Source organism: Paramisgurnus dabryanus, chromosome 5 (assembly GCF_030506205.2).
Source record: "Paramisgurnus dabryanus chromosome 5, PD_genome_1.1, whole genome shotgun sequence".
Taxonomy (NCBI): Eukaryota; Metazoa; Chordata; class Actinopteri; order Cypriniformes; family Cobitidae; genus Paramisgurnus; species Paramisgurnus dabryanus.
Genome location: NC_133341.1, coordinates 32339134 through 32351811, shown reverse-complemented (window position 1 = coordinate 32351811; position 12678 = coordinate 32339134). Strand labels below are relative to the sequence as shown.

The window sequence follows — 12678 nt, the reverse complement described above, 5'->3', positions numbered from 1 at the left end:
CCCCTGCCTGGTTTAGTGCCTAATGTATTGTTCATTTCATGGACTGCTTATTATCTATACCTGACTTAACATGGCAACAAGACTATCTGACTAGCCAGGTTATTAAACACAACCCTAAAACAAACTTACCTAATAACTGAACACCAATCTTCATCGTTGCATAAGAGAAACTGCAGTAACACAACATAACCGCCAGGAGCGCTGCAGAGCTGATAATAATGATGTCCACCGCTGAAACAAACAAAATTATTAAAAACATTTAAAAGCTTTTGATAAAACCAACTAAATGTTGCCTCATTTTTTATTTATTATTTCTCACACTGTGGTCTGGCAAAATAAGTTGTTTTAGTAGTTTTAAGTTTAGCGGATAATTGTTTACTCTGACTTTTGTACATTTCTGTGCATTTCCCAAATCACTGTCTAAATGTTGTGTGTAAGTTTATATGTAGTTTATGAATGCGTTGTTATTAATATAGGTTTACCTTATCAGACTGACAACAGTGATAACACGGCGTCTGTCTCCCCCTCGTGGTCAACATAGCATCTGCGCATGTGCGCTTATATATTTACTATACCTGTAACAGCACGTATCTTAATATTTTTATTTTACGTATTGTTATGGAGTCAAAACAGCCCCGTATATGTTTGCTCACTTTAAAAACTGTTGACTTCAAATTTTGTATTGTGTTTAAACCTCGTGTCTTGTTGCTGATGCGTCGTGACGTGCGGAGATGTCACGTGCAGTCCGGAAGCGCGGGACAGCTGATCTGCTACAGTGTAGTAGTGGTAACATTAAAAGGTGCACAGTGCGCTATGAGTGCATCGGGATCAAAGCGCGCCGCGATTTTCGCGCTACTGGTCGGCGTTTGTCAGGCGTTGTTTCCCCGCGAGTCTCAAAACAGAGAAGTGAAAGATGTGAGCGGGATCTGGAGCTTCAGAGCGGACCTCTCTCCTGACCGGAACCGCGGCTTTGAACAGGCATGGTACAAGAGTCCACTGGCCGAGGTGACAACAAACTTTCACTCAGTACAAAAGTTTCAGACCAATGACGAAATGCTTTTTTTAGATTTAGACTTCAGTGTGTTCTTGTAGCTTCTGTGTTCCTGTAAACTGCAAGCTTGCGTAAGCACACAGGCTTTTAATTTAATAGCTTTTGGTGTTAAAGTTCTGTGAATAAAACCCAACATCTAAATAATGTTCTTGCATTCAGTACCAAGAAAACCTTTTAATTTAACACGTCAAACTGTGTGCATTATAGATTAATTTATTATATTATTAATAATTTCAACTTTTATTTAAATCGAGACTAATCGTTTGCAGAATAAAATTTTTGTTTACATCATGTATTGTGTGTGTGTGTGTGTGTGTGTGTGTGTGTGTGTGTGTGTGTGTGTGTGTGTGTGTGTGTGTGTGTGTGTGTGTGTGTGTGTGTGTGTGTGTGTGTGTACTGTGTATAATAATTACATATACATATACACACACAAACGCAAGTATATATTTAGGAAATATTTGCATGTTTATATAAATTTTTATATATAATTTATATTATATATAATTATAAATACTTAATATATAAATAAATGTTTACATGCATGTGTGTTTTTATATATACATAATTGTTATACACATTACACACACAGCACATGATGTAAACAAAAACTTTTATTCTGCAAACGATTAGTCACGATTAATAATTTTGCAGCTCGTGTTGAAAGGCTTGCAAGCTTTATCTTGGACGTTTTAGTTAACTGGAAACTAACATTAGAGGAACGTTGTGTTTGCTGGAAACATATTGCTAAAAATACATTTAGCTTGAATGTTCACTCTCAGAAGAAAAGGTACAAAAGCTGTCATTGGGGTGGTACAACCTCAAAAAAAGTACATCTTTGTACGTTAAAAGTTCGTATTATTAACTCAAAATTACAAATCATAAATGTTGTAAATCCATGTGTAATGCTCATGTGAAGAAACAACCTGGTTTGTGTTGCTTCATTGAGTAGATGACTCAATCTTTTTGAGGTTATTTCATGAAAGGAGTAGTCCACCCAAAACCCATGGTGACCATTGACTTTTTATAGTAGGATTAAAATAAAAATGAATATGATCAAGTCAATGGGGACCATTTTTGGGTGAACTACTCCTTTTATATAATAAATTTTAGATATTAATATAATAGATGAAATACAACACAAGTGTTTGTTTCTAATCAGATCTACCATGTAGTTTTTCTTAAGTTTGTGTGTGTTTAGTTATTGTTTTTGTGTTTATTTACACATACAGTCAGGTCCTGTCATCGACATGCCTGTACCCTCCAGTTACAACGACATCACACAAGATGCCAAAATCCGTGATTTTATTGGCTGGGTCTGGTACGAGAGGGAAGTTTGGGTGCCTGAACGCTGGATCCAGGACCAGGGAACAAGGATCATGCTCCGAGTGGGAAGCGCACACTATTACGCTGTGGTTGTACGTAAAATCTGTATAATCTCCATGTTCGTGTGTATGTCCATATAGATGCTGTGGTGTACGTGTGGGACAGATGTTGCTGTTGTGCACAATTGAGACACTTAAAGGAAGAGTTCACCTAAAAATGACCATAATGTCTTGTGTGAACAAAAGAAAGCAGATGGTTTTGATAATCATCACGTGACTCCGGTCTGACACCGACCTGTAATGTTTTTATCTCGTAGTGGGTGAATGGGGTGAAGATTACAGAACACGAGGGTGGTCACCTCCCATTCGAGGCCGAAATCAGCAGAGGACTCCTGCAGTCTTTCTCGAATCCGTGCCGAATCACCATCGCTGTAAACAACACTTTGACTTTAGAGACTCTACCACCAGGAACCATCCAATACTTGACCGACCGTACCAGGTGATGTCTGAAGTGACCAACTAATCCATGTAGCAAATGATGCTGGAGCTTTTCTTAAAACCAGTATGACTTGTACCAGTTTGTAATTTTTGTAACATCTCTTGCTTACAGATATCCTGCTGGTTACTTCATTCAAAACACTAACTTTGATTTCTTCAACTACGCTGGAATACATCGATCTGTCCTGCTTTACACTACACCACAGGTGTACATCGATGACATCACTGTGGAGACGTCATTCTCTGATAACATTGGTAAGACTTTTATCAGTGCTGTTTTCAAATGGACATTTTTTAAGATGTCAAATAAATCTAAAAGTTTTAGCTCAAAATATTTTATAGATCATTTATAATAGCATGTAAAATTGCCGTTTTGTAGGTGTGAGCAAAAATGTGTCTTTTAAAATGCAAATGAGTAATAAATGGCAGTGCTGTGGTTGGAAAGTGCAGATTAAGGGGCACTATTATCCCCTTATGACATCACAAGGGGAGCCAGATTTCAATGAGCTATTTTTTCACGTGCTTGCAGGGAATGGTTTGATGAAACTAAGTGTTTATCACATTTTCTAGGTTAATAGAAGCACTGGGGACCCAATAATAGCCCTTAAACATGAAAAAAGCCAGATTTGCATGATTTGTACCCTTTTAAAACATGCTTCTGGTTAAAAATGAGCTAATGTCTTTGCCACGTTCAATGCACAATAGAGTAATACAACTATAACAGAGTGATAACAGAGCGCATGATACAGATTCTGTCAGTAGAGATTTATTTATACTGAACCCAGATTGTTTGTTTCTGTACTTTGTTTTCACTTTTTGACCTTCCAGCACACGTTTGTGTTTTGTGTTACAGGACTGGTCAGTTATAATGTCTCTGTGTTGGGCAGTCTTAAGTTTACTGTGAAGGTGACTCTGTCAGCAAAAGATGGACAATGTGTGGCCACATCTAACGCAGCCAAAGGAGTTCTTAAAGTAACCGATGTCAATCTCTGGTGGCCGTACCTGATGCATGAAAACCCTGCTTATCTCTATTCAATGGAGGTTTGTGAAATAATTCAGTTGTTGTGCTCATATGTGACCCTGGACCACAAAAGCAGTCATAAAGGTCTTTTTATGGTTACTTTCAATAGCTTGGGACTATTTTCAGGCAGTGCGTAATATCATTGCACCTGGTGCAACCACGTTACGGCAGCAAAGTCCTTGATCATTACGCCAGAATTAGAGTTTAGTTCATAGCCATATCAGCCTAGAAAATCGCAACTTTTAATTTTCTGTCAGTCTTAGTACACACAGAAAGACAGAAGAGTCAAGTTTTAAATAGGAAAAATATCAAAACAAAAATGTAAATCGTATCACATCAATATGTTTTACATTTTACACATAGAATAAAAATGACCAAATCTTAGCAGTAGTCTGTCTAGGCCTGTTTCCATGGGGGGCATTAGGGGGCAGTGCCCTCCTCCCAGATAACACCGTGTGCCCCACTTGCCTCACAGCTAATGGCAGGTCTCCAGCAGCATACTGTACCTTTCAATACATTTATATTTAGTTTTAGACATTCTGTTAATTAAAATAAAAGAGCTTGGTTGTGGTATAATACACAGTTGACGTAAATGATACAAGATGGTTATACAGTATAAGCATGCAGTATTGTAGGTCTATATATAACTTGTTATTCTTTCAACACAGCTGCGCATTGTGTGCAGTCTTAAAATCAAATTTTGGCAGATCATCAGCTCATGTCTGCGAAAAACTCGCACGCAAAAAAATCTACATTTACGCTTGTTTATTGCTATCTCTATTGGTCTATTTCAAATGGGTTTTAGTTGTTCAGTCTAATTCTCACTTGAAGTGTGCCAACCCCCGTTTTGTATGTTTTGGCGATGGCCCTGAGTCTGTGATGTCATTTGGTCCAGTATACACACACCTCTGTCTGTCTGTCTGTGATGTCATTCGTTTTTTTCTGTAGGTCGAGGTTACAGCGGAGGACGGACAGAAGGATATTTACAGTCTTTCTGTGGGTATTCGAACTGTAAAAGTCACCAGCACACAGTTTCTCATTAACAACAAGCCGTTCTACTTTCACGGGGTCAACAAACATGAAGACGCGGACGTAAGTAACAAAAGAGGTCCGCCAAAACCATATACAAGACTGCCTTTGTCAATGAAAATTACATGTTATTTAAAACCCCATCTCTATGTTCCATATCAAGGGTTTTCAATAGGGCTGTCAAAAGATTAATCGCGATTAATCGCATCCAAAATAAAAGTTTGTGTTTACATAACATAAGTGTGTTTACTGCATGTAAATATTATTTTATGTTATATAATTTATATATGAATATAAATATTTTATATTTAAATATAACCAATTTTTCTTAAAGGAGTAGTCCACTTTAAAGATGGGGACCATTGACTTACCTTAGTATTTTTTTCCTACTATGAAAAGTCACTGGACCCCATCTTTAACTCTTTCACCGCCAGCGTTTTAAAAAAAAGTTGCCAGCCAGCGCCAGCGTTTTTCATGATTTTCACCAAAGTTTAATGCCTTCCAGAAAATGTTCTTCTTTAAATAAATAAACATACAATATACCAAATGAAAGAACAGACCCTCTGCTTTCAAACAAAAAAAAACCGTTTCATCCTACCTTTAGTGGTTCTTTTGCAATCAGCTTTTGAATATGGGTAGGTTTTTGCAAAAACACCATATTTTGAGCAAAAAGCAAAAATAATTCCATATTTGTGACGGACTTTTCATAGAGATCCCATTCAGAGCGATCTTTAAAACAGACACGGACATGCAGCAGCTTGCCATAGGGCAATACTTCCGGTTTTAAAAAGTTGCGGAATAGCGGTATTGCGGAAAGACGGAAAATCTCGTCATTGGCGGGGAAGCGTTTTCTCTTAATTGACGAGATATCTCGTCAATGGTTGGGAAAGAGTTAAAGTGGACCTTTAAATATATACATGATTGGGTGTGTTTTATATATAAATAATAATTATACACCGTACACACACTTATGTTATGTAAACACAAACTTTTATTTTGGATGCGATTAATCGCGATTAATCTTTTGACAGCCCTAGTTTTCAAACTTTTTTATGGCACATATGATGAAGGAACCCCTTTCCTAATAAATATACACAGGTTTTTATAAAGAAACATTTCAACGGTGTTAGATACGTAGTAATTGTAATATAAAGACAGCAAATTTTCTACAGAATGACATAATTGGCTACACATAGACTTTTTAAAATATTTGCTTTGTCTTTTTTCTAGGGGAACCCAGATTATGGGGGACCAGAATAATCAGAAAAAGCAGTAGTAAATCTCAGTCATTTACTCTTGTAGTGTACAGAAGACAGGTCTGAAAAATATTAAAAGGATAGTTCACCTAAAACTTTTAATTGTGTCATTCTGTCCCCCTGAAGTTGTTAAAACTGTATGTATTTACATGTATGTGGCGTTGCTCACGGCAGAAGTTGAAAATTTCTCAACTTTTCAAGCAGGTGTTAGCCAATCAGATCACCTTTTACGTTTCAAATAGGGGTGCTCCGATTAATGTCGATATCCAATAAAAATACGTGGCCGATCACTATTCTGAATCAGACAGCCGATCTTGTTCACAGCTTTTTCATGTACTACGGCTTTTAATCAGTAAGTCCTTATCGATCTGAATTTCACCTATCAATGACGCAATATTCGCACTATCCTCAATTTTCGTTTGTGAACTCCATACATCTCTGGACGGTAAAAGCATCATCATGGCTCGCCTTTCCGTTACATAGTGTGCCTTTAAACCCAAATGTTAAAGAGTTCTCATCAGACTAAAGCTGTTGTTTGTCTAATGCTTGCATCACAGATTCGGGGTAAAGGCTTCGACTGGCCTCTGTTAGTGAAGGACTTTAACCTGATGAAGTGGATGGGGGTGAACTCGTTCCGCACCAGTCACTACCCGTACGCTGAAGAAGTCCTGCAGATGGCCGACCGACATGGCATCGTAATTATAGATGAATGTCCTGGAGTCGGTATTAAAGACATGTGAGACACTTGACAAACACATGACACATAAAGCAGCGTAGTTAACAAACACTGTGTAATGACTCTTCCATCACAAGTGTTAATCTATCCAGCAATGACCTAAATTAAGGATACATTTCACAGATGAAAATAAATACATTTCCACTTTAAAAGCGGGTTAAACCAAGATTCGGGAATAGTTGTTTTTATTTGTTTGTTACTCCAGACGCAGTTTTGGGAACGCTTCTCTGGCTCATCATCTGACGGTCATGAAGGAGTTGGTCAGACGAGATAAGAATCATCCCTCGGTGGTCATGTGGTCTGTGGCCAATGAGCCGGCGGCTGAAATGCAACCAGCTGGATTTTATTTCAAGTGAGACAAACTACACGTGAATCCTTCATCTACCTGTTTATTTCTCTGGTGTCACCTGTGTGTGTGTGTGTGAATCAGTTGTTTGAACTGAGTAATATATTATAAACAATATGTGTGTGTGTTTGTGGAGGTGAAAAACATAGATACAAGTCAAAACACCTGCTTTTACATTCATTTACACACATCCCACGACTCACAGACTTCACATGGTCTGATATCACTGATCTGAGTTTTGTTTTACAGTCTAAATCTAGGACATTATAACGATTAATTGCAACTAATCGGTTGCAGAATAAAAGTTTTTGTTTACATCATAGGTGTGTGTGTGTACTGTGTATAATAATAATAATAATAATGTATGTATAAATACACATATGATGTAAACAAAAACTTTTATTTTGCAAACGATTAGTTGCGATTTAATTGTTATGCAGCCCTTAACTATATTCACCACCTTAAACTCATTTATCTGGTGTGTTTTTCTGTAGGGAACTCGTGTCTTATACCAAATCTCTGGATTCCACTCGGCCGGTAACCTTTATCACAGACAGCAACTTTGCCAGAGATAAAGGGGTAAAGAAGTTTAATTTGACATCATTTTGAACCCATATTCTTTTTTTCTTACATTATTGCAACCATTTTACAACCTAAAAATAACCTATTTGAATGAATGTGCCAAATGCTGCTGTATTAGGTGATCGTTTTGTTTTGTTAGTTAATGGCTTTTTATAACTCATTTTACCTCCATTATGACGCATATTTAAGAGAAACCAGATTGTTTTTTTTTTTTTAAAGAAATGCACTGTATGTTTATTCCTAGGCCCCATATGTGGATGTCATCTGTGTCAACAGCTACTTTTCGTGGTACCATGATCCTGGTCACACGGAGGTTATCAGCATCCAGCTTAACACTCAGTTTGATAACTGGTATGGAAAATACCAGAAACCTATAATACAGAGCGAGTATGGAGCGGACGCCGTGCCCGGCCTACACAGCGTAAGCCTGTACATTTATTCTTCATACAAATCTTCATAGCATCACAAAGATCATGAGGTCACACAGACTGATTAAAAACAGATGAAAGCATCTGTCAAATGCGTAAATGCATGGACAGCTGTGGTTGATCTTTGTTGTTGTGTAGGATCCTCCCATGATGTTCACAGAGGAATATCAGAAAGCGGTCCTGCAGAACTACCACAACGTGTTTGACAAGAAGAGAAAAGAGTTTGTGATTGGAGAACTCATCTGGAACTTTGCTGACTTCATGACAGCTCAAAGTAGGAAATACATGAATTCTTTCGTTTTCTTCCTAACCGGTTTTTCATGAGAGCACGGCACACAGCCACTAGAGCATGAACGGATAAGGACATGGAAACGTGCTGAACAAATCAGATTTTGCACTGATTGTGTGAGAACGCTGTTGTAAACACTGTAGTGTTCAGTGTAGTACTCTTCTAAAAATAATTTTGTATCATTTTTATTGCTACAAAGCAGCGTTAAAAAAATTATTTGATACAAAAACGTAAAAATTAAAAAATTATTTAGACGGGGTCACCTCTGTTACCAAGGTAGAGTAATACACATAGAAACACACACTCTCTCTCTTTGTGTCTCTCCCTCACACACATGCGTTACTGTCACCGTCAACACTGTTACTGTCCCTGTCACCTCGGTTACCAAGGTAGAGTAACAGTGTTGACAGTAACAGAATTGGCAGTAATACACAAAAAACATACTCCCTCTTTGTGTCTCTCCCTCACACACTGTTACTGTCACCTCTGTTACCAAGGTAGAGTAACAGTGTTGACAGAATGTAACGGGATTGGCAGTCATACACATAGAAACACATACTCTCTCTTTGTGTCTCTCCCTCACACACATGCGTTACCGTCCCCGCCAACACCGTTACCGTCCCCGCCAACACCGTTACCGTCCCCGCCAACGCCGTTACCGTCAACGCCGTTACCGTCCCCGCCAACGCCGTTACCGTCCCCGCCAACGCCGTTACCGTCCCCGCCAACGCCGTTACCGTCCCCGCCAACGCCGTTACCGTCCCCGCCAACGCCGTTACCGTCCCCGCCAACGCCGTTACCGTCCCCGCCAACGCCGTTACCGTCCCCGCCAACGCCGTCACAGTCACCTCTGTTACCAAGGTAGAGTAACAGTGTTGACAGTAACAGTATTGGCAGTAATACACAAAAAAACACACTCCCTCTTTGTGTCTCTCCCTCACACACTGTTACTGTCACCTCTGTTACCAAGGTAGAGTAACAGTGTTGACAGAATGTAACAGGATTGGCAGTCATACACATAGAAACACATACTCTCTCTTTGTGTCTCTCCCTCACACACATGCGTTACCGCCCCCGCCAACACCGTTACCGCCCCCGCCAACGCCGTTACCGCCCCCGCCAACGCCGTTACCGCCCCCCGCCAACGCCGTTACCGCCCCCGCCAACGCCGTTACCGTCCCCGCCAACGCCGTTACCGTCCCCGCCAACGCCGTTACCGTCCCCGCCAACGCCGTTACCGTCCCCGCCAACGCCGTTACCGTCCCCGCCAACGCCGTTACCGTCCCCGCCAACGCCGTTACCGTCCCCGCCAACGCCGTCACAGTCACCTCTGTTACCAAGGTAGAGTAACAGTGTTGACAGTAACAGTATTGGCAGTAATACACAAAAAAACACACTCCCTCTTTGTGTCTCTCCCTCACACACTGTTACTGTCACCTCTGTTACCAAGGTAGAGTAACAGTGTTGACAGAATGTAACGGGTTTGGCAGTCATGCACAGGGAAACATATTTAACTCACTCACTGACACATTACTGTCAACACTGTTACTGTACCTTGGTAACAGAGTTGACTCTGAATAGTTTGGACAACAGGAAATCAGGATTTTCAGCTTTATAAGACACATCCTACCAAAAATATGATATTATTATGGCCTGTAACATCTTGTGATCCATGAAAATAAGTTATTTGAAAAAATGATGACTGGACACCAAATATATCTGCAATTATATGAGGTTGCATGATTTTTTTTCTGTAGGCATCACACGAGTGGTTGGAAATAAAAAGGGAATCTTCACTCGCCAGCGGCAGCCCAAACCTGGAGCTTATCTCTTGAGAGAGCGTTACTGGAGGATCGCCAATGAGACCGGTGTACTGCCAACCTGGACCAGATATCCCTGCTCATCATGGGATCTGCTCTGATTCTGTTACACAATGGAGCTTTAGAGAGTAAAGGTGAAAATTATAGTATTATTTAAAGGGGACATATTATGAAAATCTGACTTTTTCCATGTTTAACTGCTATAATTGTGTCCCCAGTGCTTCTATCAACCTAGAAAATGTAAAAAAGATCAACCCAGTAACTTAGTTTTGGTAAACCATTCTTTCCAAGCATGTGAAAAAATAGGTCATTGTAATTTGGCTCCTATTGTGATGTCAGAATAAGGTAATACCGCCCCCTTTATCTGCACTATCCAACCACAGCACTGCCATTTAGTTCAAAGAGAAAGAAAAGAAGGACTTGACAGCACAATTGAGTTTCAATTACAACAAACCACCATCATTGTGATCAGTGTTTGCACTTCAGCCGCTCATTTGCATTTTAAACGACACACCCAAAACGGCACACTTTTGCTCAGACCTAGATTAAGACTTAGTTTACATCTTTAAAAAAAATCTCATAATATGTCCTCTTTAAGTGAGAGATGTGCTGCCTTATTATCTTCATGGATCAATCAGATGCCACTGATGTTTTATATGGGTGTGGTTGTATAATGAAATCACACGCTATTTGTGTAAAGATATAGTCATATATACAGCTGATAGGATTTTATGTCATCATAAATGTGTCACAGATACATTAGTGCACTTCTGATGTGCAAAAACACTATAAGAGGAGATCACCAACATCTTTCTATTTTCTGCTTATTATTGTTTGTATATTCATTACATTCAAATGTGAAATAATATTCTTACAACTTTTGCATTAATATTATGATGCTTATTTTTAGGGTTATTGCAGTACTTTTCATTAGACCTTTGACCTGTACTTAAACTCTACTTTTCAGTTTCAATGAAAACCTTATTGTTTATCTGTCTGCACACAAGTATGATCAGTGTTTTGTCCATTGAGAAAGAGTACTTCACTTTATCTGACCTTTCTCAACATTTCAGTCTTTCTCAGGGATGTCGTCATGATTTTATCTACAAGTATGTTATTGTCATCAGAGTATTCGCCTGTTTCCTTTTATGTACAATAAATGTTACACCAGTCTCATTTTCTGTTTGTATTTCTGAAGGATATAAATGGGTCAGAGAAGGCACATCTGGAGAAATGTTTTAATGACAGACCAAATCCACACAATAATGACACGCTTTTTCTCTTCACTGTCGTCTCCTCCATGCTGATTCACCCGATGTTCCCCTTTGTTCTCCTAACATGTTATCATGTACGAAAATACAGCATTTCTTGAGTTTATATTTGGCAAATACAGAAGCAAACCTAAACACAAAGTTGTTTCCAGAAAAATACCCCATGAAGTTGCATTTCTGAAAAAAAAAAAAAAACCTGATGCCAACGCATCTCTGATCCATCCATTTTTAGTTTTATCTTTATCTACTAAAATAAGCTATAACATTAACAGTCTGTACATTTACACTTACATTAGGAAATAAAATAAAAAGAGGAAAAGAAATAATGCTGTTTATTATTACAGTCACATCCTCAGGACAGATTCATCTGGTGGTTTTCTGGAAAGTGACCCAAAGCTAAATAACACAAATATGAGTAAAAGAATAATGAAGCAGTTTCACAAGACATCTGGATTTGGGTTTAGTGAGTTTCTGCTTTTATGATGGGTTTCTCCACACGCACACGAGACAATATATTAACAGATGGATTTATGAAGTTTCCATCAGAAAGGCAAACAAAATTAAATCAAACTCAAGGCTGAAGTTACTCCACAGCCCGGTGGCATACAGAAGGCACTTTTACTGACATTAAATTCGTGAAGGCAACTTTATTTGTAAAATTTTTGGGGGGTCGTGTTTTAACATTTTCAAGTCATAAACTCATATGCAACAAAACAACAAAAGAAAATTGACTCCTATTTACTTTACACACATTCCTGGTATTATTCAGTGTTGTCTTGCTATTCAGTGTTATTCCAGAGAAAATGTGAGTGCTAATATTTCATTTAAATGGAAAAACTTTGCTTCAGCTCCGAGCAACTCTTACATTCATCTGACATGACTTCAACCTACATATTTTCTATGTTAAATATCTTGGTATGATGCCCAAGTAAAATAAGTTTCTAATGCAATTTCAAGTAGACTTCACTTTCCTTGCATGACATTTATTTAAAACTCCACTGTAGAACTGAAAATCTACCTTAAAGGGCA

At 38.7% G+C, this 12678-nt stretch overlaps 1 protein-coding gene across 1 annotated transcript; it reads left to right on the top strand.

Annotated features, from left to right (window-relative positions):
- The first annotated feature begins 738 nt into the window (after positions 1 to 738).
- On the top strand, positions 739 to 11195 carry gusb (glucuronidase, beta). Its single transcript, XM_065251097.2, has 12 exons — positions 739 to 1005; positions 2281 to 2466; positions 2691 to 2872; positions 2984 to 3126; positions 3725 to 3912; positions 4841 to 4984; positions 6735 to 6913; positions 7119 to 7265; positions 7754 to 7838; positions 8086 to 8262; positions 8408 to 8543; positions 10316 to 11195. Exons 1-12 carry the CDS (start codon positions 814 to 816, stop codon positions 10477 to 10479), a joined length of 1923 nt encoding a protein of 640 aa, XP_065107169.1. The 5' UTR covers positions 739 to 813; the 3' UTR covers positions 10480 to 11195.
- Positions 11196 to 12678: the final 1483 nt, after the last annotated feature.

Excerpts from the sequence above, each read along its gene's own strand:
- gusb (XM_065251097.2), top strand. The coding sequence starts at position 814 with ATGAGTGCATCGGGATCAAAGCGCGCCGCGATTTTCGCGCTACTGGTC. Across the intron at positions 3,913-4,840 it reads CTTATCTCTATTCAATGGAG|GTCGAGGTTACAGCGGAGGA; the intron begins GTTTGTGAAATA and ends TTTTTTCTGTAG. Across the intron at positions 8,263-8,407 it reads CCGTGCCCGGCCTACACAGC|GATCCTCCCATGATGTTCAC; the intron begins GTAAGCCTGTAC and ends GTTGTTGTGTAG.